Source organism: Emys orbicularis, chromosome 21, assembly GCF_028017835.1.
Source record: "Emys orbicularis isolate rEmyOrb1 chromosome 21, rEmyOrb1.hap1, whole genome shotgun sequence".
Classification (NCBI taxonomy): domain Eukaryota; kingdom Metazoa; phylum Chordata; order Testudines; family Emydidae; genus Emys; species Emys orbicularis.
The window spans coordinates 1,443,450-1,457,709 of NC_088703.1; the positions used below are offsets into that span (position 1 = coordinate 1,443,450).

The 14,260-nt window shown below is 52.8% G+C and overlaps 1 protein-coding gene across 1 annotated transcript; it reads right to left on the minus strand.

Moving 5' to 3' along the window:
- Window positions 1-200: 200 nt before the first annotated feature.
- Window positions 201-12,324, minus strand: LOC135892958 (cytochrome P450 2A13-like). The gene is made up of 9 exons (XM_065420737.1): window positions 12,145-12,324; window positions 11,593-11,755; window positions 9,430-9,579; window positions 8,631-8,791; window positions 6,952-7,128; window positions 6,286-6,427; window positions 2,991-3,178; window positions 1,797-1,938; window positions 201-382 (listed from the first exon to the last, which is right to left on the minus strand). The coding sequence occupies exons 1-9, from the start codon at window positions 12,322-12,324 to the stop codon at window positions 201-203; spliced, it is 1,485 nt and encodes a 494-aa protein (XP_065276809.1).
- Between the last annotated feature and the right edge of the window lie 1,936 nt (window positions 12,325-14,260).

The following is a 14,260-nucleotide window of genomic DNA, read 5'->3' on the forward strand; positions in this document are numbered from 1 at the left end:
TCGGGGAGCCGGGATTCCCTTGCGCAGCGGGGAGATACAAGCTATCAGCTAGCCCTATGTGGCACTTTCACACAGCCAGATCCCCCCATTGGCTCCTTTTTCTGACAGGGCCAGTTCTCCACCTAATAAAGGTCTGGTTCCTTTGTGTTTCTCCCTCCCCAAGGCTGCCCCCAGAAATCCCGTCTGGCTCCGCGGGGCTGCTAGCGCGGGACCAGGCATATCTCGTAGCTGCGCGGCAGGGTGGCGAACCCGACCAGCTTCGGGGAGATGTCGATGTCTTTGGGCTCCACGGGGGAGCGGAAGCGGAAGTTCTGCAGGATGCTGGAGAGGAAGAGGAAGAGTTCCATGCGCGCCAGCATCTCCCCGAAACAATACCTTTTCCCTAGGAGAGAGGACAAAGGAGGCGTCATGGCCCGGCCGCAGCAGGGTGCCAGGGCAGGTGAGACTCTGGGAGGGGGTCTCACCCCTTGTCCAAACTCTGCCCCAGTCTGGAGCTCTGGCGGTGGCGATGGTTGGGGAAATTGGGCACCGTTCGTTTGAAGATCTGTAGAGGGGGCAGTTGCATGATGTTGCTGTGCTGGGAGGGGTTAATGAGGCAGATCTTTGAGCTCTAGACAGTCACTGACTTTGTGAAAGCAGCCGGCCGGATGCTCTGAGCCCTGCAGCTGGGCAAACAACAGGGGAGAAAAGTCCCCCTGATCTGTTCAGTGATCCTGACCCAGGACGGACTGCGAGGACCCAGGAGGACGGAGAAATAACACGCTCGGGAGGGAGATATTACAGTCTGAAGGGATCACTGCGATCATCTAGCCTGACCCCAGCAGAGCAGGTGCAGGAGAATCTCACCCAGTGACTTCCGCTACTGAGCCCAGCAATCTGTGTTTAATTACAGCGTCTCTTCCGGAAAGGCAGCCGGCCTGGCTCTGCAGCGGCCAAGCGACGGAAGCTGTTCCAGGGGCTAATTCCCCCCAGTCTTAAAAATTTGCACTTTATTTCTAGTTGGGATTTACCACCAAGCTTCAGCTTTCGGTCTTTGGCTCCCGTTCTGCCTTTGCTAGATTAGGGACCCCGCGGCCGTCAGATCCCTTCTCCCCCAGGCGGTGCCGATAGACCGGGATCAAATCACCCCTTAACCACCGCTCCACTGAGCTCCCGGAGTCTCTGTGCGGCGGGTTCCCCAGACCTCCAGTGTAGCCTGTATCTCTTCTCCGAACCCTTTCCAGCTTGTCAGCACCGTGTGCGAGGCGTGGTCACCGGAACCAGACACGGTGTCCCAGTCCGGGCTCAGCAATGCTGCATTCAGAGCTAATGTCGCCTGTCTGTTCCTAGGCCACATTCCCTACGACGCCCTGGGCAGGAATCCGCCCGATCGCGCGACTGGGAGACTGGCATTCGCTGGAGTGAGGGGCAAACGACCGAGCCTGGTTCGGAGAAAAGGAACCGGCTACTCCTGTGGGATGGCACAGGTGATAATTACCCCAGGTGTGTCCATCGGCCTCACCCGAGGTCAGGGTACCTTTGTGCTAGGCGCTGGACAGACCCACGGGGAGAGACGGTCCCTGCCCCAAAGAGCTCACAAGGCCCCGATTCCCCACGGGGCTTCAGCGCACACCTACCCCGGAGTGTGTGTGAACAGCCCCCTTGACCCCAATGGTGTGACACTGATTTACACCGGCTGAGGATCTGGCCTCACAATTCTCTATACGCAGGGTGAGGTCTAGCAGCGGGCAGCTGGGCCAGGCCCAGATCTTGCTGCTTGGGACGCTCGGAACTGAGCTCTGCGGAGGGATTCGTACCTATTGAGAAGGGCACGAAGGCGTCGCTCTTCTTAAACTGGCCGTTCCCATCCAAGAAATGGCTGGGGTCGAAGGTGTCGGGGCTGCTGAACTGCGTGGGGTCATACAGCACGGATCCCAGCATCGGGTACACCTCCGTCCCCTGGGGGAAGAGAAGGCGACAAACAGCAATGATTAAACGCAGATAACCCACAGCACTGGGGCACAATTCAGGGTCATGCTAACCACGAGAGGCATTTGCAATGCAAGCAAATATCAAAATTCAAGCAGCCAGGAGAGGCCAGAATCCAAGGTGTCTCCCAACGCCCTCTGCTCTAGCTACTGCCCTCTGCTCCTCCCGGAGCAGCACCGAGCGCGGTGGGGTCTGGTCCATGACTGGGGCTCCTAGACACGCTGGGAAAACCCACAGTAAACACAGGACACCATGGGCCAGATCCACAGCTGATGGACCTGTGCTGATTAGTACCAGCTGCCCAGACCCCAACCGAGATCAGGGCCCCGTTGCGCCAGGCGCTGCACAGACCCCGGCCGAGATCAGGGCCCCGTCGTGCCGGGCGCTGCCCAGACCCCAGCCGAGATCAGGGTCCCGTCGTGCCGGGCGCTGCCCAGACCCTGGCTGAGATCAGGGCCCCGTCATGCCGGGCGCTGCCCAGACCCTGGCTGAGATGAGGGCCCCGTCGCACCGGGCGCTGCCCAGACCCCGACTGAGATCAGGGCCCCGTCGTGCCGGGCGCTGCCCAGACCCTGACTGAGATCAGGGCCCCATCGTGCAAGGTGCTGCACAGACATAGTGAGAGACACTCCCTGCCCCAAAGAGCTCCCTGTCTAAATAGACAAACAAAAGCTCATTAACTGCATGTATGTTAATTTAACAGATGGGGAAACTGAGGCACAGAGTGATACCCAAGGTCACACGATGAGTCAGTGGCAGAGCTGGGAATTGGACCTAGACAGAGGGTGGGAGGGAAGGAGAGTCACTCAAGGTCCTGTAGCAGGGCTGGGAACAGAAACCAGGTCTCATAAGCCCCAGTCTGGTGCCCGGCCCGCTAGACCACACGACTTCCCAGAGGCAGGTAGAGAACCCAGGCTTCCCGAGCTCCAGACCACCCCGCTGCCTGCTGCACCACACTGGGACAATGCTGAGCCCTACACAGCCATGGGGCGGGGCGGGGGATAGACGCCCCAGGACCCTACCTTGGGAATAGTGTATCCCCGGAACTGGGTGTCCCTGGTCACCCGGCGCGCCAGGCCCATGGGGATGACGTCACAGAACCTCTGGAACTCATGGATGACGGCGTCGGTGTAGGGCATGCGGCTCCGGTCCTCCATGCTCGGGGCGCGGTTCCGCCCGATCACCCGGTCGATCTCCTCGCGGATCCTTTCTGCAGAGACGTCAGCACAGCTCAAAGGGGGGCCCCGTGCGAATCCGGATTGACCCCGGGGGGAACCGAGATCCGGATCTGGCCCTGCCCTCACTGCCGTCAGGGGGTGACTCTGGATTAGTCCCGGGGGAACCGAGATCTGAATCCAGCCCCTAGAATTGGAATCTGAAATAGCAACAGTGACCCGGCGTTCCCTGACCGTCGGCTTCCTTTGACTCACGATGGAGCGACACAGACAGGACACAAACTCGCTGCCGAGCTGTGACTGTCCGGCCCCATCCGGAGCTGGTGTAAAGGGAGGAACCGCCGCTGCCCTCAGCAGAACCCGGCTGATTTACACCAGCTGAGGATCCGGCCCTTTGTGTTTCCTTTGTCCCCCCGTGACGTTGCACTCCATATGATTTTATGGAAATACGCTAATGAGGGTGAATATAATGTAACTGGAATATTCTTCATGCAAAAGGTCTCTTGTAAGGTATCATTACAAAGATTATAATCTCCTGAGGATGGTCATCCTATTTGTATGAATGTATCACTCTTGTATCTGAAACTAGGAATATGATATATAACTCTGAGGGCCTATTGTAATTATGCAAAGTGTGGGCCATTAATGGTGGTTTGGAATCTTGATGGCTCCCATTAACCAGGACAATTGACTGTAGATGGCTCTGTTTCTGGTCACTCAATAACAGACCTAAAAGTGGCAATTCTTCAACAAAAAAATTTCAAAAACAGACTCCAACGTGAAGCTGCAGAACTGGAATTAATTTGAAAACTGGAAACCATCAGATTAAGCCTGAATAAAGACTGGGAGTGGTTGGGTCATTACAAAACCTAAACTTAATTTCCCCAATACTAATTTCCCCCTACTGTTACTCACACCTTCTTGTCAACTGTCTGTAATGGGCCACTCTCTTACCACTTCAAAAGTTATTTTTCCTCCCTTGGTATCCTGCTGTTAATTGATTTATCTCGCTAGACTGACCTCACACTTGGTAAAGCAACCCCCATCCTTTCATGTATTTATACCTGCTCCTGGATTTTTCACTTCATGCATCTGATGAAGTGGGCTGTAGCCCACGAAAGCTTATGCCAAATAAATGTGTTAGTCTCTAAGGTGCCACAAGGACTCCTTGTTGTTTTTGTTGATACAGACTAACACGGCTACCACTTGTAGAACCAATGTGAATGAAATTGTTTTTAGTTATTCACTGTACCATTGTAACTTCTGTTCACCATTTCATTACACTTGCCATTTTGCCTACATTGTAACATTGTAACTTCGGTGCAATATTGTAATTCAAAACCCATTTTAAAATGCTGACTCCATTTTGTAGAAGGCTTGTGCTGCAGCCTCCATTTTTGCAAGCCAGACTGTAATGTTATTAGTCTAGTTGAGATGTGTGAATGAGGGATGCATGGGTGATAGAATCAACCTCCAGCACCAGCCCGTCCTGATGAGATAAAGTTCAAATACCAACGGCTGAAGAACTAGACAACAGCCCTAACTCAAGCAAGAAGCATCCACCCTAAAAAGAAAAAAACAACAGAAGGAAGATCAAAGCCAGGTCCCAGGCTGACAGTCACGCCTGCAATTGACGGGTGATCAAGCACCAAACCCAGAGGCGGCGTGACACAGCAAGACCTAGAGACTTTGAATCCAAACTAAAAGCCTATAAAAAAGGAAGGGTGAGAGGAGAGACTTTGGGTAACGTTCTGCTATCAACATCAAGGAGCATCGGTGCGCGCCCGACAGAGACCCGGCTCCTCCTCGTGCTCAGGCTTCCTGGCCAGTTAGCTGCCACGAGCTCCGATCCCAAGCTGCGAACTCAAACTACAATCAGGACCGGTAACTATCCAGCAGCTGCAGAACATTTTGGGGTGTGTGTGTGTGTGTGTGTGTGAGTGTATGTGTATAAGCATTAAGGTATTTGCTAATAGTTACAGATTAAATAATAAATGTGGCATCTTTATCTTGTCCCCTTTAATAAGATCCTGCTAGTTTTTATTGGTATAACACACTCTGAAATCTGTTTTACTTGTAAGCCTTCCTGTGAGTCAGGCCGGGAAGAATGGAGGCTGGGGGGGTCTCACAGGACATGTGACCATGTCACCTGGGACTGGAATCCATCTTAAACCTGGTGCTTTTCCATTGAGAAGGAGGGGTGGGGACCCAGAGAGACAAAAGATTCCCGCCTTCTGCCAAAGATATAAAAGGGGGTGGAACAGAACAAAGGGGGCTGCAGTCATGAGAAACCCCCTAGTTACCACCTGATCTGGAGCTAACAAGGACTGTACCGGGGAAAGGATTGGGCCCAGACTAGGAAGGAGTCTAGCCTGTGAAAGAAGCTTATTGGAACATCTCTGACGGTGAGATTTACCTGCATTCAGTTTCTTACTGTATTAGGTTTAGCTCAGTGGTTTGAGCATTGGCCTGCTAAATCCAGGGTTGTGAGTTCAATCCTTGAGGGGACCACTTAGGGATCTGGGGCAAAATCAGTACTTGGTCCTGCTACTGAAGGCAGGGGGCTAGACTCGATGACCTTTCAAGGTCCCTTCCAGTTCTAGGAGATAGGATATCTCCTTTAATTTAACTTGCGTGTTTTGTTTTATTTTGCTTGGTAACTTACTTTGTTCTGTCTGTTATTACTTGGAACCACTTAAATCCTACTTTTTATACTTAATAAAATCACTTTTGCTTATAAATTAACCCAGAGTAAGTAATTAATTCCTGGGGGAGCAAGCAGCTGTGCATATCTCGCTATCAGTGTTATAGAGGGCGGACAATTTATGAGTTTACCCTGCATAAGCTTTATACAGGGTAAAACGGATTCACTTGGGGTTTGGATCCCGTTGGGAGCTGGGTGTCTGGGTGCTGGAGACAGGAGCACTTCTTAAGCTGTTTTCAGTTAATTCTGCAGCTTTGAGGCGTGTGGTTCAGACCCTGGGTCTGTGTTGCAGCAGGCTGGCGTGTCTGGCTCAACAAGACAGGGTTCTGAAGTCCCAAGCTGGCAGGGAAAACGAGCTCAGAGGTAGTCTCAGCACGTCAGGTGACAGTCGCAAGGGGGTCTCTGTGACCCAACCCGTCACACCCCCTTTCCAGTTACCTTCGATCTCCGGGTATTTCAGCAGGAGCAGGAAGCCGTAGCGCAGGGTGGTGCTGATGGTCTCCGTCCCGGCGAAGAAGATGTTTAACGTGGTCAGAACAATGTTCTTCAGGAAAAACTCAGAGGAAGGATTTTCCTTTTCCTTTAACAGAACGAGAAAAAAAAAATATGCCAGGATGCTTGTGAGAACTCTGGGGATGTGGCTGGGAATGAATCCGTCCGGGACTCCAGTGCACTGCCCAGTAGCCAGGTCAGCGCCCATTAGTGTGGGGAGCTGCACGGACCCTGGCTGAAACCAGGGCCCCCGTTGGGGCGGGTGATAGAGTGAGGGACAATCCCTGCTCCAAGGAGCTCATAGTCTCAGAGGATGGCTCTCCATCCCCATTGTATAGGTGGGGAAACTGAGGTACAACACAATGCCGTGATTTCACTAAGGCCACATGGGGGGGTCAGTGGCAGAGCCCTGATCTCCTGAGATCCAGCCCAGTGCTTTCCTCAAAGCCCGTTGTTCTTCGCTATCTGTGGGGCTCGATTTCTCTGCCCCAGAAGGTTTGAGGCCTGAACTGACCCCGTTACCAGTTGAACCCCTGGTTACAATCAGGCCGTTTGGTCTCTCAGGCCTGATACTGACCACGCTGAGCTGTCCCCTCCGGCTACGGCCGGTACCTGCTGCATTTTGACCAGGAAGCAGTCGATGAAATCCCGAGGGGAGTTGGGGTCCAGGGTCTCCTGGTTCGCCTTCACCTTCCTCTCGATGAACTTCTCCAGCCCCACCAGCTGCTTGAACGCTGCGCGCTGGGGGCCGGGCAGGTAGCGCATGGTGCCCGAGAACATCTCGTAGAGCTGGGGGGCAGGGAGAGCAGAGAGCCCACTGAACACGGGGTGGGTTGAGAGCCAATCTGTCTGTCTGTCTATATCCATCCCCATCCCACTGACCTATCTATATCTATCCCCACACACCCTCTGTATCTATCTATCTATCTATCTATCTATCTATCTATCTATCTATCTATCTATCTATCTATCTATCTATCTATCTATCTATCTCCACACACCCCGTATCTATCTATCCCCACACACCCGCTGTATCTATCTATCTATCCCCATACGCCCCCGTATCTATCTATCCCCACACCCCCCCGTATCTATCTATCCCCACACACCCTCTGTATCTATCTATCTATCTATCTATCCCCACACCCCCCGTATCTATCCCCACACACCCGCTGTATCTATCTATCTATCTATCTATCTATCTATCTATCTATCTATCTATCTATCTATCTATCCCCATGCGCCCCCATATCTATCTATCCCCACACACCCTCTGTATCTATCTATCTATCCCCACACACCCCCGTATCTATCTATCCGCACACACACCCTGTATCTATCTATCCCCACACACCCTCTGTATCTATCTATCTATCTATCCCCACACCCCCCGTATCTATCTATCCCCACACACCCTCTGTATCTATCTATCTATCTATCCCCACACACACCCTGTATCTATCTATCTATCTATCTATCTATCTATCTATCTATCTATCTATCTATCTATCTATCTATCTATCTATCTATCCCCACACACACCCTGTATCTATCTATCTATCTATCCCCACACACACCCTGTATCTATCTATCTATCTATCTATCTATCTATCTATCTATCTATCTATCTATCTATCTATCCCACACACCCTCTGTATCTATCTATCTATCTATCCATCCCCCCACACACCCTGTATCTATCTATCTATCTATCTATCTATCTATCTATCTATCTATCTATCTATCTATCTATCTATCTATCCCCACCCCCCGTATCTATCTATTTTTCCCCACACACCCGCTGTATCTATCTATCTATCTATCCCCACACACCCCCGTATCTATCTAACCCCACACACCCCCTGTATCTATCTATCTATCCCCACACACACCCTGTATCTATCTATCTATCTATCTATCTATCTATCTATCCACACCCCCTGTATCTATCTGTCTATCTATCTATCCCCATACACCTCCTCTATCTATCTATCTATCTATCCCCACACACACCCTCTATCTATCTATCTATCCCCATCCACCCCATCCACCCCATCTATCTATCTATCTATCTATCTCCATTCACACTCTCTGTCCATCCCTCGACATTCCCCTGTATCTATTTCATACCCATCACTGCAGGTCCCAGGTTTTCCTCTTCGCTGCCCTCCCAGCGTTCTCACATCCCCCTCATCTCCCCTAGCTAACCAGCGCTCCCCCCGATCCCCGCAGCACAGGGCAGGCATGTCTCAGGGCCGTGGGACGTGGCCTGGCCCCCCCCCCCAGCGTACCTGCCCCCAGGCCGTGGCGGTGAAGCGGAAGCTCTCGGTGATCATGTGGAGCAGGGAGAGGAACTCCTTGTCCTTGTAGTCGAACCGGTCCCCGAAGACCACGGAGCTGATGACGTTGGACACCGTGCGGCTCAGGAAGTAGGTGGGGTCAAAGGGCAAACCTAGGGGGTACAACCAGCGTTGGGTGGGGTACAGGCAAGCCAGTAGGCTGTGCCACAGACCGTCTCTGCTGCCACAACCCCCATGGTCCCCAGGGACCCCCTTCTCCCTGATCTTGCAGCCGCCACCTGCCATGCGGACACATGCCTGTAAGCTCCACCCTGGGCAAAGGGGGCCACGAAGCCTAGAGGCAAACACTGCACTAGTTCCCCCCAGCCAGCAGCGCCATCAGTGGCTCTGCCCCACTCTGGTTCCCAGGACCGGGGCATCTCAGCACCACACCATCTTCACCCTGTTCCCGACCCCCCTTCTCGGCAGGACCGGGGGTCTGTCCTAGAGCCGGGAAGCGAACAGAGATCTCCTGAATGCCTCGCTCGAGCCCTGCCGGGATGACCCATGCCTCAGTTTCCCCGCCCGCCTAATGGGATAATGCTCCCAACCTCCTTTGTAGACCACTTTGGGAGTGACAGACAAACCCTTCTCTGAAGTTAATTGGTGTGGGGTGGAGAGATGGCTGATTAACTGCCGCTGTGGGGCTGGCCCCATATTGACCCCAATGGAGCTACGGGCAGTTCACACCAGCTGGGGATCTGGAGCCCCCTCCTAGCCCCGGCACCGGAGGAACAGGACACCGACAAACCTTTCATGCCCCGCAAGGCTTCCAGCAGGAAATGAGCCTCCTCCAGGATCCTCTCCTCGATGCCTCGCTTCCCCACCCCGAAGTTCCTCAGCGTGGTGATGGAGAACCGGCGCAGCTGCTTCGCCCGCTCCCCGTTGCTGAAGGCCACTCCTGGGGCGGGCAAAAGAGCAGAAGGAACCAGATGACTGGAAGATAGCTAATGTGACACCAATTTTTTAAAAGGGCTCTAGAGGTGATCCTGGCAATTACAGGCCAGTAAGCCTGACTTCAGTACCGGGCAAACTGGTTGAAACTATAGTAGAGAACAAAATTGTCAGACACATAGAGGAACATAATTTGTTCGGGAAAAGTCAACATATTTTTTGTAAAGGGAAATCATGCCTCACCAATCTACTAGAATTCTTTGAGGGGGTCAACAAGCATGTGGACAAGGGGATCTAGTGGATATAGTGGACTTAGATTTTCAGAAAGTCTTTAACAAGGTCCCTCAGCAAAGGCTCTTAAGCAAAGTAAACTGTCATGGGATAAGAGGGAAGGGTCTCTCATGGATCAGTAACTGGTTAAAAGACAGGAAACAAAGGGTAGGAATAAATGGTCAGTTTTCAGAATGGAGAGAGGTAAATAGTGGTGTCCCCCAGGGGTCTGTTCTGGGCCCAGTCCTATTCAACATATTCATCAATGATCTGGAAAAAGGGTAAACAGTGAAGTGGCAAAATCTGCAGATGATACAAAACTACTCAAGATAGTTAAGTCCCAGGCAGACTGCGAAGAGCTACAAAAGGACCTGTCAAAACTGGGTGACTGGGCAACCAAATGGCAGATGAAATTCAATGTTGATAAATGCAAAGTGATGCACATTGGAACACATAATCCCAACTAGACATATAAAATGATGGGGTCTAAATTAGCTGTTACCACTCAAGAAAGATCTTGGAGTCATTGTGGATAGTTCTCTGAAAACATCCACTCAATGTGCACCGGCAGCCAAAAAAGCGAACAGAATGTTGGGAATCATTAAGAAAGGGATAGATGATAGGACAGAAAATATCATATTGCCTCTATATAAATCCATGGCACGCCCACATCTTGAATACTGTGTGCAGATCTGGCCGCCCCATCTCAAAAACAATATATTGGAATTGGAAAAGGTTCAGAGAAGGGCAGCAGAAGTGATTAGGGGCATAGAACAGCTGCCGTATGAGGAGAGATTAATCAGACTGGGACTTTTCAGCTTGGAAAAGAGACGACTAAGGGGCAATATGCTAGAGGTCTATAAAATCATGACTGGTGTGGAGAAAGTAAATAAGGAAGTGTTATTTACTCCTTCTCATAACACAAGAACAAGGGGTCACCCAATGACATTAATAGGCAGTAGGTTTAAAACAAACACAAGGAAGTATTTCTTCACAAAACGCACAGTCAACCTGTGGAACTCTTTGCCAGAGGATGTTGTGAAGGCCAAGACTATAACAGGGTTCAAAAAGAACTAGATAAGTTCACGGAGGACAAGTCCATCAATGGCTATTAGCCAGGAGGGGCAGGGATGGTGTCCCTAGCCTCTGTTTGCCAGAAGCTGGGAATGGGCGACAGGGGATGGATCACTTGGTGATTGCCTGTTCTGTTCATTCCCTCTGGGGCACCTGGCATTGGCCACTGTCAGAAGACAGGATACTGGGCTAACTGGACCTTTGGTCTGACCCGGTCTGGCCGCTCTGATGTTCTTATGAGGACTGAAAAGTTGACCACCCCTGAGTTTTGAAAGTTTATTGAGGCTTTTTCCTTTTGGGGGGAGGGAGGGAAGCAAGTGCAAAATGCTGAGAGGGGGATTTTTTAAAATGACATCACCCCCCCCCCATCTAAATGAGAATCCCTCCCCCCCAACTGAGTTTGGACCCACCCCACAGATCGACGACTGAACTGAGACACTCCCTGGCCCTAGCCTGGCGGAGCTGAGCGGTGGATCTGTCTCCCAGGATCTAACCGGTGGGAGGCTGCTCCCTGTCCGACCGGTGGTTGCATAAAGACAGATATTTTCGGGATTGCTGGGAACGGCCCAGCCAGACCCCTGCTCCGCTCTGCCCCAGGTCGAGCTCGGCATTGAGTGACCCCCTCTGTGCCCCCCTCCCCCACCCGGCTCGCTCCCCTCCCACGGACGCCACTGACCGTAGCCCTGGGCGATCCAGTCGAAGGTGGCTTGTTCCCCGCGCCCGCTGAATGCCTCGGCCTGGTCCAGCAGGGCCTCCTTCACCGCCCGGTAGCCGCACAGCACCACCACCCGCCGGGGGCCCAGGTGGAGGGTGTAGACGGGGCCGTAGCGCTCGCTGATCTGCCACGGAGATGCCGTGTGGGCCGGGGGGACGGAGCGTCAGGGACACACAGACACGTGTCCTGCCCCTCCTCGCCCCCCCCAGAGCACCCCTTTCCCGCCCCGATGCCTGCCCGTCCCCTGCTCCCCCATCCCCACCCCCTGCCTTGCCCCTCCCTGCCACCCATCCCCCCACCCCAAGATCCCTCCCCACCCCCCAGCACAGCCTGCCCTTCGCCCCTCCCCGCAGACACACCACCCCCCGGCCCCAGAGATACCTGGAGTCACAGAAACTTAATAAAGCTCCTAAAGGCTGAGCAGGTCGGCGGCTCTGAGGGGGCGTTGGTGGGAGCTGGAGACCCCTCGAGGGGTCAGGGCTCCCCGGGACGTCCCGGGACGAGCCCACCTACCTTCATCAGCGACTTGCGCATGTCGCGGAGCTCGACCTGCAGCAGGTTCCCGAGGAGGGGCAGCGGGGGGGGCCCCGGGGGCATTTGCCCCCGGCCCTGCATTTGCCGCCAGGTGGAGAGGAGCACGAGGCAGGACAGGCAGATGACCAGGAACAGGGCGACGGCTCCCAGGAGATCCATGGCGGGCTGGGAGCCTCTTGCGCTCCGCTGCCCTTCTCCGCGCTCCTGTCGGCTATATACCCGGCCAGCCGGGCCCTGGCATCGCTGCCTCTTGCACAACCCGCTTGTGCAACTGCGGTTTGGCTTCCCTCCACCCCCGGGGAGGGCCGGGAGAACAAGGGATTCAGGGGTCCCGGGGCACAAAGGCTGCAGCAGGGTCACTGTTTGTCCGTCCTCCCGTCGGGCCGCTCCCATCTTGACCAAACATCGCTGCTCGGGGGCTGGGGGGGATATTGGACACCCGAGTCCGGAAACGCTTCAGCCAAGGACATTGGACTGGAAGGGGCAACCAGTTGCCCTGCAGCCTTCCATTTTCCTGGGCTCATTGAGGACTTGTCTGCCCCTGGAGTTACGCTGCTTTGCTTCGCAGCTGAGCTGTGCGCATTCTGGGCCTCTTCTCGCTTGGCGCTGCGGGAGGCGAAGGGGAAGCCGGTGGAATTCAATCCAAGAAGGCAAAGGGCAGACAGGCAAGAGAGACTGCGAAGTTATCCCCCAAGATGGGCCCTGAGTCATTTCTAGAGCCGGGCGAAATGTTTTCAGCCCGTAGTAAATTTGCCCCAAAGTGCATTTTTCAGGGCACCAAAACTAGTCATGAATTTGGGTCCAATTCAGCAAATAGTTCCAGCCACAAAAAGCCTGATTTTTTCCCCTTTAAAGTTGAAAGAGTTTGTCCCCATCCTTTCGCAATGAAATGCCTCGACTTTTCATTTCAAAATGATACTGTTTTGAAATGTAGCTAGATTTTTACAACCCCCCCCCCCCCCCCCCAAAAAAGGGTTAAAAAAACCCAACTGAAAAATTAAACAATGAAAACGGGACAAATTGCGGTTCGGCTCAAAAGCCACTCTGAGGAACTAACCGAAAAACGTTTCAAATGGCAGGTTGGTTTTTTTCATTTCAGTTCGGGTGGTTTTTGGTCTGGGACAATTTATTTGTCGGGTTTTTATTCCGGTGAGAAACTGAAAGAAAAAACCTCGGGTGAATCAGTGTAAGCCGCCCGAGTGAGACCAGCGTCAATGGCGTTACTTCACATTTACCCAGAACAGAATTTTCCCGAGGAGGATATTCCTCCAGGCTGTCAGCACCGGCTGCTGTGAATACCGGGTAACAAAGGGAAAGCAGGAGTTGCATTGCAGCTTTATTTTAAAAGGTGACCACTGGAGGTTGCCCTGACAGTGACTGAGTGACGGACGCACACTCCAGTGAGAGACAGCGGCGTGGTCAGATTCATCCCGGTGCAGAGAGCAAGCAGAAGTCCTGTTACCCCCACGCGAATGATCGCCCCCTGCCCCCAGCTGAAGCCATATGCCAATCGGAGGGTACAGCTATGGGAAAAGGTTTCTGTTTAAAAGGGAACCTGTCGAGTTTGGGGCCTGGCACAAACCTTCACCTCCAAATTCACCATTAAAGCTGTGGGATTTTAACACAATTCATTTCCCCGCCCCCTAAAGAGCCTGAACTGATAAGCCCCAAAATTGGACGTTGGAAAGATACTGTAAATTTTGAAATTCGGCTAGCAACGGATTTGTTTGCCCTGAAATTCCCCGTTTGTAAATGCCCCCCCCCAAAATCTTCACAAAATCAAAAGATCCCCAACGTTTCACAATCTGCAAGATGCTTGGAATGGAATTGTGTGTGTGTGTGTGTGTGTGTGTGTGTGTGTGTGTGTGTGTGTGTGTGTGTGTGTGTGTGTGTGAGAGAGAGAGAGAGAGAGAGAGAGAGAGATTGAGCCCAGGTCTACACTACGTCGTTAGGTCGACAGAAGGCAGCATATGTCGATCTCATTATGTCAGTGTCCACACTACAGCCTTCGCCCCACAGATGTAAGTGCCCTGCTACACAGACACTGCCTCCCTTACATCGGCGTCTCATCAATTTCATGGCAGGAGCAGTGAAA

Bases quoted from the DNA above. Each gene is read 5' to 3' on its own strand.
- LOC135892958 (XM_065420737.1), bottom strand. From the start codon at position 12,324: ATGGATCTCCTGGGAGCCGTCGCCCTGTTCCTGGTCATCTGCCTGTCC. The intron at 3,179-6,285 runs GTAACTGGAAAG...ACGTCTCTGCAG, and splicing joins GAAATACCCGGAGATCGAAG to AAAGGATCCGCGAGGAGATC. The intron at 383-1,796 runs GTACGAATCCCT...CCTCTCTCCTAG, and splicing joins CTTCGTGCCCTTCTCAATAG to GGAAAAGGTATTGTTTCGGG.